Source organism: Gastrolobium bilobum, unplaced genomic scaffold, assembly GCF_033153095.1.
Source record: "Gastrolobium bilobum isolate Gb01-03AN ecotype WA unplaced genomic scaffold, APGP_CSIRO_Gbil_v1 utg3870, whole genome shotgun sequence".
Lineage (NCBI taxonomy): Eukaryota > Viridiplantae > Streptophyta > Magnoliopsida > Fabales > Fabaceae > Gastrolobium > Gastrolobium bilobum.
This window is the reverse complement of record NW_026895180.1, coordinates 382,234-405,716: the sequence shown is the minus strand read 5'-3', so window position 1 is coordinate 405,716 and position 23,483 is coordinate 382,234. Positions and strand designations below refer to the sequence as shown.

The 23,483-nt window shown below is 32.6% G+C and overlaps 3 protein-coding genes across 3 annotated transcripts; 1 reads left to right on the top strand and 2 right to left on the bottom strand.

Annotated features, from left to right (window-relative positions):
• Positions 1–2,627: 2,627 nt before the first annotated feature.
• LOC133298138 (8-hydroxygeraniol oxidoreductase-like) lies at positions 2,628–6,016 on the bottom strand. Its single transcript, XM_061497377.1, has 7 exons — positions 5,869–6,016; positions 5,575–5,717; positions 5,414–5,451; positions 4,912–5,317; positions 4,568–4,804; positions 4,255–4,413; positions 2,628–3,240 (listed from the first exon to the last, which is right to left on the bottom strand). The coding sequence occupies exons 1-7, from the start codon at positions 5,900–5,902 to the stop codon at positions 3,130–3,132; spliced, it is 1,128 nt and encodes a 375-aa protein (XP_061353361.1). The 5' UTR covers positions 5,903–6,016; the 3' UTR covers positions 2,628–3,129.
• Positions 6,017–8,292: 2,276 nt separating this feature from the next.
• LOC133297666 (8-hydroxygeraniol oxidoreductase-like) lies at positions 8,293–11,860 on the bottom strand. The gene is made up of 7 exons (XM_061496837.1): positions 11,746–11,860; positions 11,463–11,605; positions 11,048–11,085; positions 10,519–10,921; positions 10,178–10,414; positions 9,853–10,011; positions 8,293–8,403 (listed from the first exon to the last, which is right to left on the bottom strand). Exons 1-7 carry the CDS (start codon positions 11,858–11,860, stop codon positions 8,293–8,295), a joined length of 1,206 nt encoding a protein of 401 aa, XP_061352821.1.
• A 6,941-nt stretch (positions 11,861–18,801) lies between these two features.
• Positions 18,802–23,289, top strand: LOC133298218 (uncharacterized). Its single transcript, XM_061497475.1, has 7 exons — positions 18,802–19,115; positions 19,896–19,973; positions 20,098–20,173; positions 21,343–21,416; positions 21,553–21,623; positions 22,739–22,782; positions 22,946–23,289. Exons 1-6 carry the CDS (start codon positions 19,086–19,088, stop codon positions 22,779–22,781), a joined length of 372 nt encoding a protein of 123 aa, XP_061353459.1. The 5' UTR covers positions 18,802–19,085; the 3' UTR covers position 22,782; positions 22,946–23,289.
• The last annotated feature ends 194 nt before the right edge of the window (positions 23,290–23,483 follow it).

The window sequence follows — 23,483 nt, the reverse complement described above, 5'->3', positions numbered from 1 at the left end:
GTTACAATTCTTAAACCAAAAATCAAATTGTAGCCACGGCTTGCAAAACCTGTCACGACTGGTGGATTCGACTCATAACATATCACGTCAAAATATGGGCCATGTCGATCAATGAGATAAAACAGGTTGTATGTAGATTTGGGTAAACGATATAAATTAGTGTCGGGTCATATCACGGGTTGATATGCCTGACCAACGTGTCAACCAACAAAAACTTTTTTTTGTTAAAAACATTGAAATTTTGATGATTTTGACATACTTCGTTACGGTTCACAAGTCAATCTATATACTTTATTTGATTTTTCTCTTTTATTTTAATTTTTTTAGAGAAAAAAAATTAAGTTTTCAATTTTTTTGGATTAACCCGTGTGACCCACAAAAAAAAAAAAACGTATCGTATTCGAGTTGAACAATTTAACCCACAAATTAGATTTAACAAGACATAAACGCCATACACTGACACGCTGTGTTACCCTAATTGTAGGTGTCATGTTCCATCTCCAACTTTTATATAATATTATAAAAACCAGTTTTCTAGTTAATCATGATTGAGGGATATGATTTTATAAAAATAAATATTATAAAAATAATGTTTAAGTAATTATTTGTTAACAGTCATGCTTTTTTTTTTTTAAAATAAGAAAAATTACAAAAAACACCTAATTAGGTCGGAACCTGAGGCTACTAACACCTCTAAATTCCATTTCTAACAAGTTCCTACAAACACTAAGAGGATCCTGAATAACTTGAGTATCCCAACTACTATCCGCGTAAGGAAAAGATGTTATCCAATCTGCCACCATATTCCCTTCGCGAAAGGTACCAGTGACAAGGTTTCTCCAGTAACCTATGAATTTTGTCAATAATAGGAGTCATGGGGTGATTTTCTGGACAACCTTTGTTAATGAAATCAACAACCACATAAAGAACCTTTCAACTAAAAAATTTAAGTCGTAGAATGAGGTTACATTAATAATTTTATATACATCTAACATTCCCCCCTCACACAAGCCCACTCGACTTGAAGGGTGGATAATGCGTAGATCTAACCTGTGCTAAGAAATTTCACAAGACTTAATTAATTATTAACTAAATAGGGAGTTGTGAATATCAGACTCTGATACCATATAAAGAACCATATTAATACAAAAACTTAAGTCGTTAGATGAAGTTAGATTAATAGTTTTATATATCTGTATTATCTAACACAGGAGGGAGTCACATTCTCCAAACTCGACGATAACCACCATTCCACACAACTTTAAGCCTACAAAGAAAGCCCCAAAGTTCAGCAACTAAGACGAATCAAAGTCCATATATCTATAGAACCCCAAAATCCAGAGACCTCTGTCATTTCTAAGCACACCTTCACAACTGGATTTTCTTCCTTCGTTTGAGCTGGATCCATCTACTTTAACTTTGATCCATCTCTCACGGGGGGAAAGGTCCAGCGGATAAACTTTTCAACTTTTGAGGGCGTTGTTAGACCAACAGAACAACCTCTGTTCTGTGCATACATAAATTATAAATGAGGCCTTCTATAGCATGAATCAATTCTAAATCTTGGGTAATTTTCCCATCAAAAACTAGTTTGTTTCTAGCTTTCAACAAGCTCCAGCAAGTAACTCCAAATCTTAATTGCCAGTCTTGAGTGTCACGAGTGTTTGCTTCGAACTCCAAGCTCAAAATTATCCACTCCTCAAGTCGCTAATTGTAAAAGGCTGACTTAAGATAAGTTGGTAGGATCCTCTCCCACACCTTTCTACACCATATGAAGTCCCTCACTACATGACGTTTGTCCTCTACATAATTTTGGCATCTAGGGCATAGATTGTAGCTAGTAAGATGTCTCTCTACTCTCCTGTCATTAAGAAGAAGGTTACGGCCTTTGAGTTGCCAAAGAAATATTCTAATCCTCTGGGGTCGTTCCATTTCCAAGTAATATCCCAGTCATCTGAACCGTGAACTAAACTGTACTTAAAATAATTTTGATTTTTAAAAATCAGTTCATGAACCAAACTGGTTTTCAAAACCAGTTCTAGAACCGAATCATTTTTGAATTGAATTGAATCGAACCGTTTTTGAACCGAACCGAATGGATTCTTATTTCTTTAATTTTTTAATTCCTTTTCTTTTCTTTTCAGAATAGGGTCGACCCGAACCGGTTCCGAACTGAACCAAACTATTTTTTACCAAACAAAATCATTTTCGAACAGAGCCGAACCAGTTTTGAACCAAACCATTTAAGTTAATTTGGTTTGATTTTTAAAAAAAATTAGTTCAATTCGACTCATGCACATCTCTGCATAAGCTGATTTGATTGAGAAGGATCTATCATTTGAAAGAGACCAAATCACTTTAATAATCAAGAATTGTTTTTTTTTGAATACTAATAGTCGCTTTAATAGTTACAATCAAATCACCCTAAACCTAAAATGTAATACTTCGTTGTTCACTGGTTTGTTAACATTACGTATACTATTTAGCGCAGTTATAATCACGGTAATTGAATTAAAATACGGATGAACTTTTTCCTTTTCATTAAAAACGTTTCAGTTTAAAATCACTTCCATAATTAAAACAATTACAAAAACTGTAATCATAACTTAAACTGTCAAATAGTTCCCTTAAACCAACAAGGCTTAAAGCTCATTTTATTCATGTCAACACTGAACCGTCTTCACTTTTTGTTACACTGGAATTCTCTTCTTTCTCTATGATTCTCGTCTCTTACTATGATATAGATTTCTTTATTAGCTTGCGTACATTCAAATCGTACTCAGTTTGGAGTTCTAAAAAAAAAGGGGGTCACAACTTTGAATCAGACTTTTGAACCCTAAACCAACATCCTTTAGTTTTAAATCACTAGTTTATTAACTAATTTAAAAATAACAATACCTTGTTTTAAAAAGCAACTACATTACGGAGATAAAAAGGCCGAAATTATCTACTAAAAAAAATTAGTTAGCGTGTCATGTGAGGCGATTTCGATGGGAGGGAAAGAACCGTGCAGGTCCCATTTTGGGTTCAGGTTTTCCTCATTGATAGACAATTCTTAAATTATAATTGCACTCATGTGGTCTTTATTGAAGATTTCCTGTCTTGTGGACACGTACAGTTGCTAGAATATCAGAACTTGATGACAACTTTCACACAATCAGGTTCTTTCAATAGCTCAAATGCTTTGTTTATATCTGCCAATTGGACCTCATGAGTGAATAGTTCTTGAAGAGGGAATTCCTGTAAAACGAGAAATAGTTGTTTCATTATCATTGTATAGAACTAAAAATTTTATATTATCCATCATTTGATAAGCATGAGTACTGAAAAATCTCTTTGTGTTGGGGGGGGGGGGGGGGGGGGGGGGGGGGGGGGGGTGTGTCTTTCACCTATGTGATATTCGTGTTACCTTATTCATGATAGAGTATTTAGAGTTTGAGTCCTGAATAATGGGGAATTTTTTTTATTTTTTATTTTTGCAAAGATTGGGAGATAACTTTCAATTGCTAAATTAATTATTTGTGGAATGTTATTTCTCTATTAGTTGATATTGTATTAAATTTCTCCTTGTGTATAAATAAGGGTTGTTGAAGGATTAGTGATGAGAGAGCCGAGAAAATTCAATTATATAGAAATAATAAGATGGTGTATATAAGGTTCTTAGTTTTTTTAAAAATAAAAAATAAAAAAAATTGAGTGTTGGTATATTGTGTATTCTATAATTTTTCATAGTGAATTTTAATCTTTCTTGTGAATGTAACTTGATTATGGGTGAATCACGTAATTTTTATGCTTGTGACTTGTCAGCTTATTTATTTTTTTATTTTATCAATGGTATTTTACTATTTTTTTATGAAAGAAATAATCAAGTGCACCTTTTCGCAAATAGGAATATATAACACTAGTGATATTAGTTATAAATATTCGGAATAAATTTATTCAAAACATGTATAACGTAAAAATTATTGCAATATTTTCTACTAACAGTTGTTGGTGCAAAATTCATTAATTTTTTTTTTCTTTTTTTGGTGTAAACAAAATATTATTACTTGATTTGGTGGTTAATTTAGGTTGTCTCTTAAGCAATTTTATCAAACTTAAACTATTTTAAAAAACAAATAAAATATAATTTTTTTAATTATGTTGTTTCTTATTCTTTATAGAAAACCTTTCAAGACTCTAGCATCAACATATCTACATTAAAATATATGCAAGAAAGAATCATCTGCTATAGTTAAATGTCTAGAGGATTACCTCATTTTGGCATTTGTTAGCTATAATGGAAAGGTCGGATATGGCTTTTAGCCCTCCAAAAGCAGAACCTTTCAAAGTTCTACCATATATAATGGGAAGAATTCCAACCGGTACAACAGGTTCTGATCCTACGCCAATTGCTATTGCTTTACCTGTTCCCTATATATACAGAAACACAATAGTATAGAAGGATGGGGGAGAACAATAATATGAGTAGGTTGATGGAATATATCATACAAATCTCAGTGATAAAAAATCATTTGACCAAACCAAACAACTGAACTTCTTGATGAGGTGAAACTTATTAACTTACCACTTTTGTGGCTTCCAATGATTCTGTAAGTAAAGGGGCAACTCCAGTGCATTCAAAGGAATAATCCACACCCATTCCACCACTCAGTTCCTTCACCAATTCTGAAGCAGATTTAGCAGAATCACCAGTATTTATAAAGTCAGTCATTCCAAAAGCTTCTCCTTTTTTTCTCTTCATCTCATTTTTGTCAATCCCAATTATCTTAGTTGCTCCGTGCATTTTAGCTCCGCTTATAGCCTGCAGCACAAGGTCATTCTCATTTAGAATCAAAATTCAAGCTTCAAAATTAGATGGAAAAAAAAAAAACTGACACAAACTAATACTATTGCATAATGCATATATACCCCTAATCCAACAGCCCCAAGACCGAAAACAGCTACACTTGATCCACTTTCAACCTTGGCTTCCTTCCAAGCAGCACCAAAACCAGTTGAAAACCCACATGAAATGAAACTAGCATGGGCTAGATCAATGTTTGGATCAACTTTGAGAATATAGTTGGCATCAATAACCATGTACTCTGACCATGTAGCGCAACTTAAAAGGTGGTATAGCCTCTGGCCTCCAATATTGGACATTCTTGAAGTGTTATCTGGCATTAGACCACTCAACCTTAAAGGGTATGTCAGACATAAATTGGTTTTATCTGAAACACAATTCACACATTCTCGGCACTCGCCTATGTATGTTGGAATTACCATATCACCTTCTTTCAGATTTGTCACCTGATCACCGACACTCTCTAAAACACTGCAATCAATGCATACATAACAAAAAAAGTTTTGAGTCCTTTGATTGGTACATATAGGAACACGAAAAAAGAAAAGTACTATTTATCGAGCTTACCCAACTCCTTCGTGTCCAAGTGCTAGAGGAAAATTACCCTGCAAATTAGTTTGTAGTAATCCATTAGTGGAAGAAATATATGAAGAAAATAGATATATAATTTTTATAAGCTAAAGCTAACTCAAACTCAAAGCATATGATTAATTGAAAAAGGACTTAACACTTGGGAATCCTTGAGTGCCTAAGATGTCTGTATGGCATAAACTCGCACAAAGCATCTTAACTCGAACTTCTGTTGCTTTTGGTGGGTCTACTTGTATCTCTTCCACCGTTACAGGTTTTCCTAACCCCCAGCATATGGCAGCTACAATATCCAAACCAAAATTTATACAAATATATACATATATGAACCAGACGTATCTCACATATATATATATATATATATATATATATATATATATTATATTTGAAAAGATGAAAAATCAAAGTAGTAAGCATGCTTGATGATTGATCACCTTTGCATGTAATAACCTCTGAGGTATTGGTCATTGTAGATAGAATACTGTTTTCCTAATTAAAGCAAAAATTCAGACTTTGGACTGCAAAGAGAAGAGGAGGTGCGGTGGTTACTTTTTATAACCAAAAAGAATTGAGTAATGAACAACAACCATTCAACGCTGATAAGGAGTTCGTCCCTTAATTAGAAGTCTAAAAAAATAGCGAGTAATGCTATTATAAAATAAGATTGATGTCAATAATAATTGGCACAATGGCATTGGTCCAACGTTTCCCTCTTTAGCAAGTAATATATATATATATATATATATATAATTTCTCTTTAATTTATTTTAGAACAAATTGCACCCTACTACGGAATATAATCAAGTGAGGGGACCAAGATTTGGTAGATAATAAAGCCATTGTTGCTTTGAAAAGTCAAAATAAATAAATAAATTTAAGTCAGTTGATGAGAGAAGCAACGATGTATGGTTTTGTAGTGTAAACGAAGATGGTTGTCAGTTTAATTCCTAAACCACTGCCTTTATTGCAACTGTTAACTCCCAAACTGTTTTTGAAAGCCTGGTCCCCAGCATGTTTAACTTTCAATAAATATTCCTCAATAAGGAAGAATTTTTTCTTTTTTATTTACATTTTTAGCTCATTTTCAGGACACGTGTCAAGCTTGCAATAATTCGCTACACAGTGTAGTGAATTACTGTCTGATTGACACGTGACATGTTGCTGACTGTGCACTCTGATATTTTGACCACGTATTTCGCTACATGTGTAGCGAATTATGCTACGTGTCATTTCGAAAAATTTTACTGTTGACATAACAGTCTGGTAAATAATTTGGTGAAGCGTGACAAAATGATCACTGTTCCCCAAAATGACCTTCCAGAATCCAGTAGCTAGTGTTACACACCACCTCTACGTCATGCAAAATGCCCCGCGAGACGTTTATTACAAGGTTTTTTTTTTGAAATTTTTAAAAATTCTAAAAAAATTCAGAATCTGATTTTTCCATAATTTTATTTTATTTGTAATTTTTTTTGAAAATATCATCCAGGGGAGGTATTCTAGGATTTCTATGATAAGGAAAAATTTAATATTACTAAACATAGCATCAAGAAAATTAATTCAATATTCCGGAGAATATTTTAGTCTACCAAATAATTTTTTAGTAATATTCCCAAAAAAACTCATCTTTCTATCATATTTCTGAAAATCGTGATTTTCGGATAAAAAAATTTCTCTTCTATCAAACACCCCGTAAGCTCAACTTTAAATGCCGAGTATCTTTTTTAATTATGTGGGCAAAAATGTGAGAATCTAAAATTGTACATAGAAAATGGGTTCATATTGTCTAGTTAAGTTTATTTAGATTTAATTGATTTAAAATTCTGGTAAGGGTAATAAATATTTGCAAGAGTGTAAATAATACTGCATAAATAATTAGATAAAAATTAACGAGATTCAGAAAAATTAAAATAAAATTGCATGTTTGATTGGCTGACGAAAAATGTAATGTCCCACATCGATTGGAGAGGGGAACGGAGCATGCCTTATAAGGGTGTGGATACCTCTTCTAGTGTGAGGCCTTTTGTGGGGTGTCCCAAGAAACAAAATCGTGAGCTCGACGGTGCTTGTGCGCGGGACAAAGCGGACAATATCATGCTACAGGGTTTGAGACTGTTACATTTGGTATCAGAGCTAGCCCTGGACCGGTGTGTACAACGGGGACGCTGTATTTCTATTGGGGAGGATGTAATGTCCTACATCGGTTGGAGAGAGGAACAAAGCATGCCTTATAAGGGTGTGGATACCTCTTCTAGTGCGAGGTCTTTTGTGGGGTGTCCCAAGAAACAAAACCGTGAGCTCGACGGTGATTGTGCTCGGGGCAAAGCGGACAATATCATGTTACAGGGTTTGAGTTTGGGGCTGTTACAAAAAAACGCAAAGGGAGAGATATCGATGGTTAACGTAGGCGGATCAACTATAAAACTCCTCAATTTGGGGTATGTTTGGTTTTAAACAAAATAGTTCACTGCTACGCTTTGAGTAAATACTAAAATTGATTATTCAAAAATATAAATGATGTTATATTAGTCATTTAAAGATTTTGGACATCAATTTAATCCCTGAATATTTAGAATAAAAAAAATAATATTTCTTATATCAATTTGTTTTTTAAATTGATATTTATTTTATACTTAAAAAATAAAAATGACATCTAAAAATCCCTGAATGACGAATTTAATGTCCTAATATATCTTTTGATAACTGAAATATTTATTCATACAAATTATTAAAAAAATTTAAAAGCAAAGACAACAGCCCCGTACATTTTGCTTCTCTGAAGCCACTCGGAATTGCAAGTGAATCTCTGCAGCCATTATTGAAGATTGTCAGTCTTATAGGAAACAGATGCTAGAACATTACATCTTGATGACAACTTTCACACAATTGGGTTGCTTCAATAGCTCAAATGCTTTGTTTATATCAGCCAAAGGAACCTCGTGAGTGAATAGTTCTTGAAGCGGAAATTCCTGTAAAATGAAAAATAGTCCAACACCATTATTATCATTCGTTTATGATTATTAGGTAGTGTTTGGTAACAGATTTTTTTTTTTTTAATTTCTAAGAAAGTTTGCTTGGAAAAATTAGAATGTCTCGTTTGATAGCAAAAATTCAAGTTTTTCGGGTATATTTTTTTTTCCTGGATTTTGCTATTGTGTGTAAAATAGCGCACAAAATTATAAATAATTGAGTTACACAATAGTTTTTTGTGATTAGTTTTTAGGAAAAGTGTTTATCATTCTAAAGAATGTAAAGTTCTGTCATTTTAAGAAAAAGAAATAGAGAAAAATGGAGAGAAAATTGACAAAGAAAGTAAAGGTGTGGGTCCCACCTCTTTGTGTGAGTGAAATGATATAAGTTGTGTCATTTAAAAAGATAAACTTTTTTTCCTTAGTTTTTTTATGATCAATACATAGGATTAAAAATTTTGAATTCTCTTTCATTTGATACATATAAACAATAGTTTCTCTTTTCTCATGCTATATGAAATAACATTTCTTATGTCATAAACACATTAAGTGATAGGATCCCTTACTTGTTAAAAAAATAAAAAGAGGATAACACAAATTTAGACTCACAAAATAAGAAAATAATTTTCAATAATACGAGAAAATGATTTCACAATAAAAATTGATAGGATCTCTTATGTCATATTCTTTGTTACACGCGGTTGATGCAAAATCATTGATTTTGTTCTCTCTTTTTAGGTGTAGATTAAATTGTTAGTGATCAATAAAAATTTAGAGCTCTATGCAATAGGATTGTTTTTAAACTTTTTTTTTCTTTTTTTTCGGTAAAGGTTTTTAAACTATTTTAAAAGTCATACAAACTAGAATTGTTTTTTATTATGCTGTCTCTTATTATTTTAACAAATGATTCATACCGTTGCACACACATACATTAAAATATGATTTTTATTAATATCATAAATAGGAAAAAAGCTCTCTTATACTATAGACATAATCATACATAGGGTCCACCTATTTATTAAAAAAAAATTAACACAAAAATCAATATATATATTATATAGGAAAAAATATTTCTACAGCCACTTTAGATAAGCTTATCTACAACTACCTATTTATGACTATGTTTTTCCCGGAGAACATAGTTATAACATTAAAGTTGTTTTTTTTCTCTTTCCACGTCACCAGACAAATTCTGAAAAGTAAATGAGGAGAGAGAAAAAAAGTAACTTTTAATGTTATAACTATGATCTTCCGGAAAAACATATTTACAAAGGATAGCTGTAAATAAGCTTATCTAAAGTGGCTGCAGAAATATTTATCCTATATATATATATATATATATGAGAAAAAAATACTTTCCAACAACATCATAATATATTTTCCTTTAAAATATATGCAAGAAAGAATCTAGACAGTACATCTGCTATAGTTAAATGTGTAGATTATTACCTCTTTCTGGCATTTGTTAGCTATAATGGAAAGGTCTGATATGGCTTTAAGCCCTCCAAAAACAGAACCTTTCAAAGTTCTACCATACATAATAGAAGCAAGACCAAACGGCACAATAGGATCTGATCCTGTACCAATTGCTATTGCTGTACCCGTTCCCTATATATACAGAAACAAGATTTAGAAACACAATAGTATAGAAGGATTGGGGAGAACAATAATACGAGTAGGTTTATGGAATATATCATACAAATCTCAGTGATAAAAAATTATTTGACCAAACCAAAAAACTGAACTTCTTGATGAGGTGAACATATTAAATTACCACTTTTGTGGCTTCCAATGATTCTGTAAGTAAAGGGCCAACTCCAGTGCATTCAAAGGAATAATCCACACCCATTCCACCACTCAGTTCCTTCACCAATTCTGAAGCAGATTTAGCAGAATCACCAGGATTTATAAAGTCAGTCATTCCAAAAGCTTCTCCTTTTTCTTTCTTCATCTCATTTTTGTCAATCCCAATTATCTTGGTTGCTCCCATTATTTTGGCTCCACTTATAGCCTGCAGCACAAGGTCATTCTCATTTAGAATCAAAATTCAAGCTTCAAAATTAGAAGAAAAAAAAAACTGACACTAACTAATACAATTACATAATGCATACATACCCCTAATCCAACAGCCCCAAGACCGAAAACAGCTACACTTGATCCACTTTCAACCTTGGCTTCCTTCCAAGCAGCACCAAAACCAGTTGAAAACCCACATGAGATGAAACTAGCATGGGCTAGATCAATGTTTGGATCAACTTTGAGTACGTAGTTGGCATCAATAACCATGTACTCTGACCATGTAGCGCAACTTAAAACGTGGTGTAGCCTCTGGCCTCGAATGGACATCCTTGAAGTGTTATCTGGCATTAGACCACTCAACCTTACAGGGTATGTCAGACACAAATTGGTTTTCTCTGAAACACAATTCACACATTCTCGGCACTCGCCTATGTATGTTGGAATTACCACATCACCTTCTTTCAGATTTGTCACTCGATCACCAATAGTCTCTACAACACTGCAAGCAATGCAATACATGTAATTAATTGCAGATACAATTAAGTCACAAGCAAAATATGTTACACTCTCTTGATTTGTTCTTATATGATCACGTAAATAGAAAAATACTAATTTTCGAGCTTACCCAACTCCTTCGTGTCCAAGTGCTAGAGGAAAATTACCCTGCAAATTAGTTTGTAGTAATCAATTAGTGGAATATTCAATAGTGAAATATATATATATATATATATATATATATATATACATATAGAGGATAGGTTTTTTTTACAACAGTATAAGATTCACAAGTCTTACACCACATCTCAGTTGTTAATGGACGAAAATCATCGGTTGATATTTGTAATGTAATTAATGATTAATTAATATTAATTAATTCATATGACTTCCTAAATTATAACTGTTGAATGCACAGAAATCAATGGTTGAAATGTGGTATAAGACTTATTAATTTTGCAGCGGTACAAAATGATCCTAATCATATATATATATATCGAAAGGAAAGTCAAACTCAAGAGCATAGGATTGAAAGGACTCTTAACACATGGGAATCCTTGAGTGCTTGAAATGTCTGTGTGGCATACACTAGCACAAAGCATCTTAACTCTAACTTCGGTTGCTTTTGGTGGATCTACTTGTATCTCTTCCACCGTCACGGGTTTTCCTACCCCCAAGCATATGGCAGCTACAATATCCAAACCAAAATTTATACATATACATATTTATATGAACCAGAGGTATCTTAGCTACTATGGAAATGCTGCATAACAATGTTTGGAAATCAGATAAAAAATTGAAGAGAAAAACATGCTTAATGATTTATACCTTTGCATGTAATAATGCCCGGCATTGTAGATATAATACAGTTCCTAATTAAAGCAAACAAATCAGACTTTGCTCTGCAAAGAGAAGAGGAGTCGCGGTTCCTTTTTATAACCATAAACAGCCGGCAATGATATTATAAAATAAGATTCAACGCGTAGACCAATTAATTCTTCAACAACTTGCAACATACCATGATTTTATAAATAATAATGCCACTTGTTGCTTTGAAAAAAGTAACTATATAATAACCAAATTTTTTGGCAGCCCATGTTTTTCAAAACATTTTCATTTAAAAACAATTTGTGTGTTCCTATATGTTTCTAAGTTAATCCACCCTTCCAAATTCTCGTCCTTTCGAAAGTAATTCTAAATAATTAAAGCAATTACAAAATTAATTTAATAAAATCTACATGAGAAATTTAAGATGTTTACCATTTTTTTTTCATGACGATTTGATGACACCCTCGAGCGTACTAAATTTCACAACATGCTTTCAAAGAGAAGGATATCTGTAGCTCCTCTACAAGTACAACACCTGTTGGCTTTGAAAAAATTTAAAATAAACAAACTATAAAGCACAGGCAAAATCGCCTGGTCTAAAAAGGTTCCTGTATGATTATAATAGTGTCATAAGATTTAATCATTTTGTGAAATATTTAATAAACAAACAATGATACTAAAAAAATAAATAAATAAAATAAATATAAATTGATCTAATCTCTCTTCCTTTCTTTCCCACTTTTCCTCGTTCCAGCATAAACTTTTAAACACTTTTTGGGAGGGTTGAAAAAAAAATTTACTAGAAAAATATAATTAATGGGAAAATTGAGGGAAAGTAAATTTGCTGTTAAAGTTGAAAAAAAATTATTTGGTAGGACATAATATTATCAGAAAAATTGGTTAAATTTTTTTGAATTTATGTTTAGTTGAAGATAAAATATTGATGAAAAAATATATTAAAATTAGAAAATTAACCCCTTTTTAATTTTTGAATGTCAATAGAAGTACATATTTACTGCGCTTACTGGGTTTGATATGGATGAAGAAACAAGACACAGAATGATTTTGAGTTTAGAGGATTATGCAAGGGGTCTGGTAGAAGGAAAGGCTAGGGAAGAAGCTGAAGAGTTCTAATTCGTATGAAGGACAGGTATGAACCTTCTTCAACATCCAAGTTGGCTTTTACTTTTTCCTTCAAATCTTACTTTAGAGGCTCTTACTTATGTTAAATTTGAAAGCAGGTTTACGTTGTTGTTTAACCATGATTCTGATTCAATGCCTCGTGTTTGGACATGGAAAGAAGATATTTGAGCCATCACCATGACTGCTCGCTCTGTTGTATGACACAATTATGAACATTATTTTGTTACTGAGTTTGTATTACATTTTGTTATATTCTTGACCAAATTTTTTCCTTTGCAGTCTTTGAAGTTGCTATCTGTTATGGCTGCAATTCATTTGGCTGATGATGATACTGATAATATCGAGAAAATTAGGCTTTGAACAGTGTTAAAATGAGGCTTTGCAGAGATGTATAGGAGAGGGTATTTCTATCACATTTTTTGTTCTCACTTCTCAATTTAGCCGGTCATCTTACAATACCACTTCCAAAGGACATTTTGGCACAGTGTATGTGGTCACTTTATCCAAACAATTCTAAAAGTCTGGACCAATTGGTTTGATGCCAAAATTGTTAAAAAAACTTGAACCAAAAATGGTCGCCATAAATTCCTAATATGTGATGGTTGGGTATCCTCTAAGAAAACCCCAACCCAACATCCTCTTATTTTTACCTCTTAGTGTGGTTACTTTATAAAATAATACTTTTTTTATTGATATATGAAAATAAAGCAAGAAAAAAGACAATAAAAGAAAAACAATAAATAAAGAAGCAAAGTCTAGCCCTGCCCAATCTGGATGACAAACACCAGTAGTTAGAGGAGCTAAACAAATCAGGAGCTTTTCACTCGGCTCGTGAAAGTCTGAGTTTACATGTCTAAAATTGATTGTTGGAACCAGGCTTGGACTTGTAAAAAAGTCAGTTTAATAAAAAAGCTTCAGGCTCCAATTCAAAAGTCGAGTCTGAAAGCCTCTTAGACTGGCCTAGTATACTAAATTTTATTTTTATTTTATATTTTTTATACGGGGAAGGATATTGTAACATCCAAGTTGTATTACAACCATGTTACTATCAATCAATCTCACAGTTAGATCGATTATGTTGATCCAACGGTTATATTTATTTTCATCTTTGTATGCTTGTGATTCCCCATATGTAAAGTGAAAGCATTAAATATGAGAAATCATAATCATACAAAGGTGAAAATAAATGTAAAGTATTAAATTTGGAAAATCATGACCATACAAATATGGAAATAAATATAACCGTAGAATCAACATAATCGATGTAACAGTGAGTTTGATTGGTAGTAACATGGTAGTAACACAACTTGGTTGTTACAATATCATTCCCCTTTTTATATTACTCATAATAGCCCTCTCTTTCCTCAACTCATTTCACCTCATTTTATTGGTTAAACAGACTTTTTGAATGCTTTTGTTCTGTATTATGTATTTGGATAGGGAGAAGTTATATTTACTGCTGAAAATTTTTATAACTCTTATTACTAAACTAATTCTCGTTGATTTCCGTCAATCTAACGGTTATAATTTATTGAGTACAATTATTAATTAATTTAAATTTCCAATATATTAAAATCGTTAAATTGGCGAAAATCAACGGTGATTAGTTTAGTAGTAAGAGTTCTAAAACTTTTCAGTAGTAAGTATAACCGCCCTCATTTGGATATACATGGCCTTTTGACCTTGGTAGTGTAATATTTATAATGTTTGACCGAAATAATTTCTTGGTCAAATGTATTACCTAAATAATACATAATGACGCGGTAGGGAGAGTAACGTTTTAAGACATGACACATAGGCAACCGCGTCCTGTGTACTGGTTCTGGGCCCACTGGGACGCGTTACTCTCTCAGCCGCGTCCTTTGCAAATATATATGCACAGGACGCAGTACTGCATCAACCGCGTATCAATACGCCACATCCAAAAAAATAATGCAAAAGACATGGTACAGTGCGAGCCGCGTTCCAGTAAGAAAGATAAACAAAGACACAGTCCTATATGTATTGGCTGTTGCCCTTTGAGACACTGCTATATTCAAAGTGTATATACTTTATCTAAATTTTGTTATTATCTATGTACCAAAAAAGTGACACAAGTTACATATATATATATATATATAGGGTTTTATAAGAGTTATGTTGTAGAAAAAGTGATTGTGTAATGTTATAGAGATTCGTTTTGCGTGCCGTAATATCTTTTTTTTCTTTTTTCTTCAAAAAGTGTGGGCCCCACAAAATGTTGTGTGTGTAGGAAAGTTTGTTGTGTCATGTTAAATGACAAATGCAAATCCCATATATATATGTGGTGCGTGAGTTGGATTTTGCATGACTTATATATATATATATATATATATATATATATATATATATATATATATATATATGAAAAAATGTTTATCCTTTTAAATGATACAAGTTATGTCATTTCACTCTCAAAAAGAGGTGAGACTTACACCTTTATTTTTTTTGTCAACTCTCTCTCCTTCTTTATCTATCTTAAAATGACATAATTTAAAATTTATTTCTTGATTTACTGGTGTTTGTTGTGACCCTGCTATGTTATTCAATATTGTGTTTGTTTGAAAAAATTTGAAGAGCCGGTGATGGGATTTTTTTTAAATGTCGGATTTTGTTATTTTTTCTTGGGGAGGGTTCATGTTATTTGAGAAGTATCTTTTCAGAGATTTATTTTTATGTCATGCAAACATGTGTCATTGGACTGAAGCTTAGTTGTTAATCCTTCTGAATATAGCAGTGTCTCAGGTAGTGTTTGGTTGGAGAGAAGTTAAAACTTTGCTAGGTAAGTGCATGTGGAAATTTGAGTAAATCACGTTTGGTTGGGGATTTTTGAAAAATATGCCCATCAAACCCACTTGCCCTGCAATGTAAGAAGAAGTGTAAAAATTGGATTTGAGCACTGTTGAAGAAGCCCTTTCAACAGGTGGTATTGGTTTAGGAAATCAGATATCTGAAAAAGGTGAAGAATGGGGTGACAAATATACCCCTCCTTCTTAACCACACAAGTGATATCCAAAACCACATTCTGACTTACACGAGCAAGGGATAACCATTGTTAGTAACATCTATAATCCTGTAACTCGCATTAACACACAGTTAGCTTATGTGTTCCAAATTTCAAATGAATCAAGTATACACATACATATGGTATATCGCTAAATTTAAGAAACAGAGAGAGAACAAAAGGGATGAACTTGGGTAAAAAAAATGCAGGATCAAACCCAGAACCATGAAATCTTAAACCAACAAAAAAAAAATTCACAGCAAAGTTATATCCATAGCCACATGAACCGATCTTACTCAAATATCTCCAGACTCAATCACCGTGCGCGATGAAGCTGGCAGCTTGGAGGTAGGACAATGTAATGGAGACCGAGACTTTTATAAAAAGAACCGAGAATACATGTGAGAAAATGTTTAATTTTATAAAAAGGTTAATTTCGTCTTTTGTATTCTTTTTCCCATCACAATTTTATTTTCAACCAAACACACATCAGGATTTTTAACCCAATTTTTCTAGTAATATTTTGCGCTACCAAACAATTTTTTTTAAACTTTCCTACCAAACTAGCTTTCCAACATCTTTCCTAGTAAAGACAACTACCCACTTAAAAAAAATTTCTCCCCAACCAAACACTACCTCAAAGGGCAATAACCAATACATATAGGACCGTGTCTTTGTTTATCTTTCTTACTGGAACGCAGCTCACACTGTACCATGTCTTTTGCATTATTTTTTTGGATGTGACGTATTGATACGTGGTTGATGCAATAACGCGTCCTGTGCATATATTTTTGCAAAGGACGCGAGTCGCGTCCCAGTGGGCCCAGAATCAGTGCACAGGACGTGGTTGCCTATGTGTCATGTCTTAAAACGTTACTCACACTATCGCGTCGTTATGCATTATTTAGGTAATACATTTGACCAAGAAATTATTTCGGTCAAACATTATAAATATTACACTACCAAGGTCAAAAGGCCGATATACATTGAATTTATAAATCTTTGTGAAATTATTAGTATTGTTGATCATACATTCTGTTCGGATAAATTTTTGTTGTCTTGTTTTTAACAGGCTAAAACCAGTCTTTTATTTTTTGTAAATAAGACAGACTACAGGCCAATAATTATATTCATAATAAGTAACAGACTAGGTCAGACTAACACATTTGAACACAAGCTTAGCCTTTTAAAACCAAAGTCAGACTCAGCTCTGCCCGTTAACATATCTATCAGCAGTGTCCAACTAGAGAAGAAGAAAGTACGAGGAGAATTCATAAAATATGTAATGCGCTTACGGTTGGCCCATTGCACATGACTTAACCATTGATTCAGGAAGCCCAGAGTCAACAAGAATTATGGCTCAATTGTTAAAAGAGGCGTTAATTTGAAATATAATAAATTACAATCAAATTCAAATCCGAATGAAGCAGCAGATATGATTGCGTTGTTTAACAAGTAAAGGAAAGCAACACATTTGATATATAAGATTTGTGACGTATTTTAAATGATTTAATTATAATTATTTTTATTTTTAGAGGTTAATTATTGTTGTATTTATTCTAGGAAATTTTATTATTTTTAGGATTTTAGATTTTGAATTTTGGATCAATTTGTAAATAGTATATAAAAGGATGCTTAAGATCTTTATTTTAGGAGTTGAATATTTTGTTATTTTGATAACTAAAATTGAGAACCGGAGAGTTACTCTTTTATAAAAATCCTAACTTTCTGTCTTTTCTGTGTATTTTCGGCATCAATATGACTATTAAAGTGTAGTTACATTTCAAAATTATTGAGATGGAGTGACTTTGAAATAAATTATAAAACTAATGTAATTTTATTAATAATTTAAAGGTAGTCATTTTTTTAAATATTAATCTATTCTTATTTTTCAACATTTTTCCAAATAAATATTAATAGGAAAACGTGTTTGTCATTTTAAATGACATAAAGTTATGTCATCTTAAGAGAGATAGACACAAAGTAATTTTTTTTATTTAAAAAGTGTGGGCCCTACAAAATGTTGTGCGTGCAAGAAAGTTTGTTGTGTCATGTTAAATAACAAATACAAATCCCTTAGATAATTACAGAAGAAAAAGCATAAAGTTAATAAATATAAAATACCATAAGATATAAGGGTACCAAAAAAAAAAAACGATAAGATTTATTGTTACTAGCAAATAATTTTATTATCAATGTTACTATTATATCTTAATTGTTAATTTTTGTCAATTAATGATTATTATTTTTATAAATCAAATTTATTAATTAATTATTAATTCATAATAAATAATAATAGTTGATTGACGAAAACCAATGATTAAGATATAATAATAACAGGGACATGTTATATTTACAGAAAAAATTTATTTACAAACTACACTATCTTCTCTCTAGATTTCATTATTTTTTTCAAGAAGAAAACAGTATAATTTATAAAAATTTATTAAAAAAAATCCGTAATAAAATTGATGATAACCTTATTTTTTTGAGTTACCCAACCCTAATTATCTCTTTGAGACGAGTTGGCTCCCTCCGGTATCCTCACGAGTTCGACTCTTTGAGCCGGCTATGGGACTAATCCGGAGTGCGGGGAAACAGTGATGGCTAAAGGTTTAGCCCCCTCCCCAAGAATGCATACAGCGAGAATCGAACACATATCCAACCCCACTAACTTAGCGCCAAGACACCAATGATAACCTTATTTAGCACTAACAATATCTATCTGGTATAAAATTTCAAACCCGTAATTTCTTAAGAATAATAAAATACATCCTATTTCCTTTCTTTCTCCTTCGGATAAACCCTTCACCCGTTAGAATTTTACCACGGTGAACATGCAGAACAACGCATAACAGTACAAAGAACCATACCAAATAAAAAATAAAAAAAATCTGAGAAACCCCATCCAAATTTCCCAGTTGTGGCACAGGAATGTCCTCTTGTTTTTTCTTTCACCACAAAAATCCCTAATTCTAATACCAAAAAAAAAAAAAATCCCTAATTCTGAGTTTGTTTTCTCCATCCCTCATTTCAATCTACAATTATTTTTTCTCGAATTTCAAGCATGTCTGCAGTTGGTTGAAGCATTGTGCTTTTGGTGTACTATATTTTTGTCCGATTCCGATGAATTATGTAAAAGAAGCTGCACATGTCGACCCCGTTTTTGTAGCACATGGCTGCCGCTGATAATACCAACCTAAAGGTATTAAAAGTAATCGCAAATTTTCAATCTCCCATATCATGTGATTTTGTTGCTTTATTTGATTCCTGTTAAAAAAAAATAAAAAATTTGGTGATTAAATTTAAGTTTGACCGAAATCCATTGCCTATTTGTGATGTATGAAAGTTCACATTTTTATTCCTAGTTTAATTTTCTCTATCTATCCCACTTTCCTGCTTTGTTTTCAGCTAGGAAGCTTAATGGTGAGACCCTTTGGTGAAGAAGTGGACTGGTTAAAAGGAAAGTTATGTATTTGAATAGAATGTAGTTTGGAGTTGAGAGGAAGAAAAAATATTGAGCTAATCTGCACAATTTCGGTATTCATAATCATAGGATGAAAAGACAATGCTGAAATGAGTAATTCAAGTGTCTTTGTTTGATTAATAGTGTAGTTAGGCTTCTGGCAGATTGTTGTTGTGGGCGCCAACTTAGATGGTGAAAATTGGTATGTTGAAGTGCTGAGGAAGTGGGTTTATCTATTAATTGAATTATATAGATATTAATTGGTTGATGCTGTGGTTCATATTGCTCTTGAGCTTTTACTGAAATCTGTCTCTGATTATTGTGCAATACAATCTTTCTCTTGCTTTTGTAAAACTGAAAATTATGTGCAGCTTTCCTATTTGCACTTGTAACTATCATGCTGTGACAATGTCATCATTACTGCATATAGCAAAAATGTTACATGATTAGCAGAAAATGTTTGTGACTCTGATTGCTGTTTTTATGTGTTCTTGATGTGTCACTTATACTTATTTCAAGGATTATTACAAAGTTCTGGAGGTTGATTATGATGCAACTGATGAAAATATCAAATTCAATTACCGAAGACTCGCACTGGTTGGTAACTTTACCTTTTTTAGTAGTTCCTGCAAAGGCTCTTTCCATGATTTTTCAAAATCTGAATATATTTCTTCTACAAGTTTGACTTACTATGTACACATGATTCCACCACATTTGATAGAAATGGCATCCTGACAAGCACAAAGGTGACAGCGCTGTTACTGCAAAATTTCAAGAGATAAATGAAGCTTACAATGGTAATTATTTCATGTAATAGTAAAAAATTTCATGCCTGTACTTTTTCCTTGTGAGCACATTATTTAACAAGCTTCATTCTTCTGGCTGGAATGGTCACCCTTATCATTACAGTTCTTGAAAATGGAATATTTCTTTTTCTATCTTCAACACAATCACAAATATACAAATGGTTAGAATAAAAGGACAAGTGATTTTAAGCACAGAGATTTGTGGTCCTTCATTAGTGTGGATATGAAGTTTAACCTTTGTTGTCTGGCTTTCAGCCTCTCAGTTCCCGCTAAAGGGCCAGAGAGTAGTTAGTTAGAATGGTTATGTTTGGGCGGTTAAAGCTTTTAGAGCTAGGGAAATAGCTTGAATAGGAGGAGAGGGTAGAAGAGAGGAATTCTGATTTCAGTTGTCATCTGGGAATTGAGCATTAGCTCAATTATGGAAAGGTGATACCCTTGGAAGGGAAATTCTCTCCTTGGGTTTCTGTTATAATTCAATAAACACTGCAGAAGTATTGTTCTAATTTCCTTTCTCTGTGTTTTTTAATCTCTCTCTCTGTTAAAACTTAGAATCTGTTTCTGGGTTCCTATCATTTCCCACTTGTTGTAATACTAATTAACTATTTCATTAGTTATTCTCTTTCATATCCAGATGTTAACGTAATTTTATGAGCATGTGAACTTAATTTTACTCCTAGTGCTAACTGGAAAGTTTAGAAAAATGATGGAAGGAAATTTTCACACAGATGAACATGATGATAGCAAAACTCAAATCCAAAACAAAATTGAGGAAAACCCAAGTAATATAACATATATATTTCCCATCTGTTTAACTTAATGATATGATAATGAATTTATTCTTTATACATATATATAAATCAACAATCAACTGTTTGAATTTAGGAATAAGATATTCAGATGAATATACTGAAACTTACAGGATTGTCAACTTGAGCATACTGGCAAACCCAAAATTGTCTAGTAATGGAAGCTACTTAAATGTAATAAATCGGTCTGTAAGTGATACTTCATGGATTAAATTTTCTCTGTTGAACCACATAGTTTGACCTAGATGTGTGTTTCTCTTTCATATGGTTATTGTTTAGAAAACAGCAAACGGCTGCTTGTAAATAATAATAATGGATTTCTGTTGATTCTAGTCTTTCTTTGTTATTTCATAGTATTGAGTGATCCTGCCAAGCGTTTTGACTATGATTTAACTGGGACGTGTGAGATTGAAAAGTATAGCTTGCAGGTATGCAACTTAACTATCATTCAATGTTAGTAATTATTTACTTAGATTTGTTTATAATTGTTTCAGTGTATGCTCTTGAATCATAACTGCTGGTTTGTACTTACCTTCGGTTTGGGCATGTCTAATTGCTACACAGGAATATCTTACCAGATTTAAAGGAATGATCCTAACCTGCAATGGACTTGGTATCAATCATACAGACAGATGGTATTTGGTTTGAATTTTTCTTCTTTCCAGTCTTTCTGTTCTCTTGTATTCTATGGTAGGAGTGGAACTCACCAGCCATAATGTCTTCAATGTAACCATCACACGGCCTGTCAATCCAAGAGGATTTTCAAAATTACCGGGACTAAAATCTTACTAATGAAAAACTCTTACTACAGGATGTAGAGCTTTATAATTGGTTCTTTCCATGCAATCCAATGAGCTTTATTTTTTTTTTTCAAGCCCTATATTTACTGCAGAGATTCTCAAGTCAAAACAATATTTTGTATGTTAATGAAAAGTTTTAGCCATTATTTGGTAGTGTAATGTTATTTTGAATTTAATGGACACAATTGACTTAAAACTGGCACAGGTCGTAATTTAGCAAAGCTGTGCTTTAGGAACTTGATAATTTTCGATGCCTCAGCTTTCTCATGATACTTTTTAATCCAGCAAGGTCTCAAACTACGTTGTACAAAAGAGCTGTTCAAGTCTCACTGATGTCAAACAAATTTCTTGTTTTACATTTTTTCCTTGTAATCCATGTGCAATTTTTGCCCTGTTCGTGGATATTTATAGTATCTATTCAACATCTGCAGCTTTAAGATAGGAATTTCACTTAATGTAGGTTTAAGGTTACATGTATTGTCTACATAATGTTTTGAGCCCTTCGAGCCATTCAATTCAACGTGGAACTGTGTTTGGGGAATTTATGACACATGGATCGTCTCTTGGATTCTGTCATGCCATCATGTCTTAGCCTCTTAGGTTAGACAATTTAGAACCAAAGCTTTTGTTTTTTCTACTTGAGATCTTTCCCCGTTCGATTTTTTTAATTCCATAATTCCGTTATTTCCAAACCTGCTAAACTCAAAACCACTCGTTCATGATTTATTAATAAGTCTCGAAAACATCAATACATTGAAATTACTTTCTGAATATGCTGATCACAGCCTCGAAAAGTCCCAACTTCAGTCCTTGGTTGCATTTTTTTTAGTCCCCCAACTGAACATCTATTATTGTAAACGGACCTGCGCTGTATCTGATGTCAGTTCTTTTATTTTTTATTCAACTCTATTCTTACCTAACCTGAATTTTAATCTTGTGATGTAATGCAGGTCACCACAATTAATTGAAAGTTTTGAATCCGTCGACAAATAAGGTTAGTCCTTTGCTCTCTTTCAATTTAAGTTCCCTTGATTTTGATCACTGCAACAATATATAAACCACTTCCCATTAAACCCTGACTGACGAGGGTGGAGTGAGGACAATTCTTGTATACAGCCTTATCTTTACATAATTTAATTGAGAAACATTTCTGACAGGGATCCTGATCTCAATTTCGGCCAGCAGGGTTATGACCAAGGATACCTAAACATGGATTTTTTTTCTTTGAATACTTGAGGGTACACGATATGGGTACCCTAACCCCACCCGGTTTCATTGAGATTTGAAACCTTCATAATTGAGTATCCGATGATCAATTGGCAATACCTAAACAACCTGGTCTGATTGAATAATATTGTAATATATTCAGTATCAATATTGCTTTTGTATAATTTAATGAACTACAACGTACGTTTAGAATAATTTATTATGAACCTGTGTCCTTGTACAAGTTCACTTTCATGCATCTTCCCTCTTAGTTTGATGACCTTGTAGTTAATATGCTGCCTTTTACCTGTATATTTGATCTCAGTTATGAATCTCTATTAATTGAATCGGTATCAGAGTCAGAATTCTGAACGCATGTCCCATGCAGCACACTAAAGCAAGGAGCTTAAATGGTTGAATGCTTTTTGTGGGCTGTAATACTGGTAAACAAATGCGACCCCCAAAAATATTTTTTCAGTAACTACCAAA

Excerpts from the sequence above, each read along its gene's own strand:
- LOC133298218 (XM_061497475.1), top strand. The coding sequence starts at position 19,086 with ATGGCTGCCGCTGATAATACCAACCTAAAG. Across the intron at positions 19,974-20,097 it reads ATTACCGAAGACTCGCACTG|AAATGGCATCCTGACAAGCA; the intron begins GTTGGTAACTTT and ends CACATTTGATAG. Across the intron at positions 21,417-21,552 it reads TTGAAAAGTATAGCTTGCAG|GAATATCTTACCAGATTTAA; the intron begins GTATGCAACTTA and ends ATTGCTACACAG.
- LOC133298138 (XM_061497377.1), bottom strand. The coding sequence starts at position 5,902 with ATGACCAATACCTCAGAGGTTATTACATGCAAAG. Across the intron at positions 5,452-5,574 it reads GCACTCAAGGATTCCCAAGT|GGTAATTTTCCTCTAGCACT; the intron begins GTTAAGTCCTTT and ends ACTAATTTGCAG. Across the intron at positions 3,241-4,254 it reads CTAACAAATGCCAAAATGAG|GAATTCCCTCTTCAAGAACT; the intron begins GTAATCCTCTAG and ends CTCGTTTTACAG.
- LOC133297666 (XM_061496837.1), bottom strand. The coding sequence starts at position 11,860 with ATGGTTATAAAAAGGAACCGCGACTCCTCTTCTCTTTGCAGAGCAAAG. Across the intron at positions 11,606-11,745 it reads GGGCATTATTACATGCAAAG|CTGCCATATGCTTGGGGGTA; the intron begins GTATAAATCATT and ends TGGATATTGTAG. Across the intron at positions 10,415-10,518 it reads TTGGGGCTGTTGGATTAGGG|GCTATAAGTGGAGCCAAAAT; the intron begins GTATGTATGCAT and ends CTTGTGCTGCAG.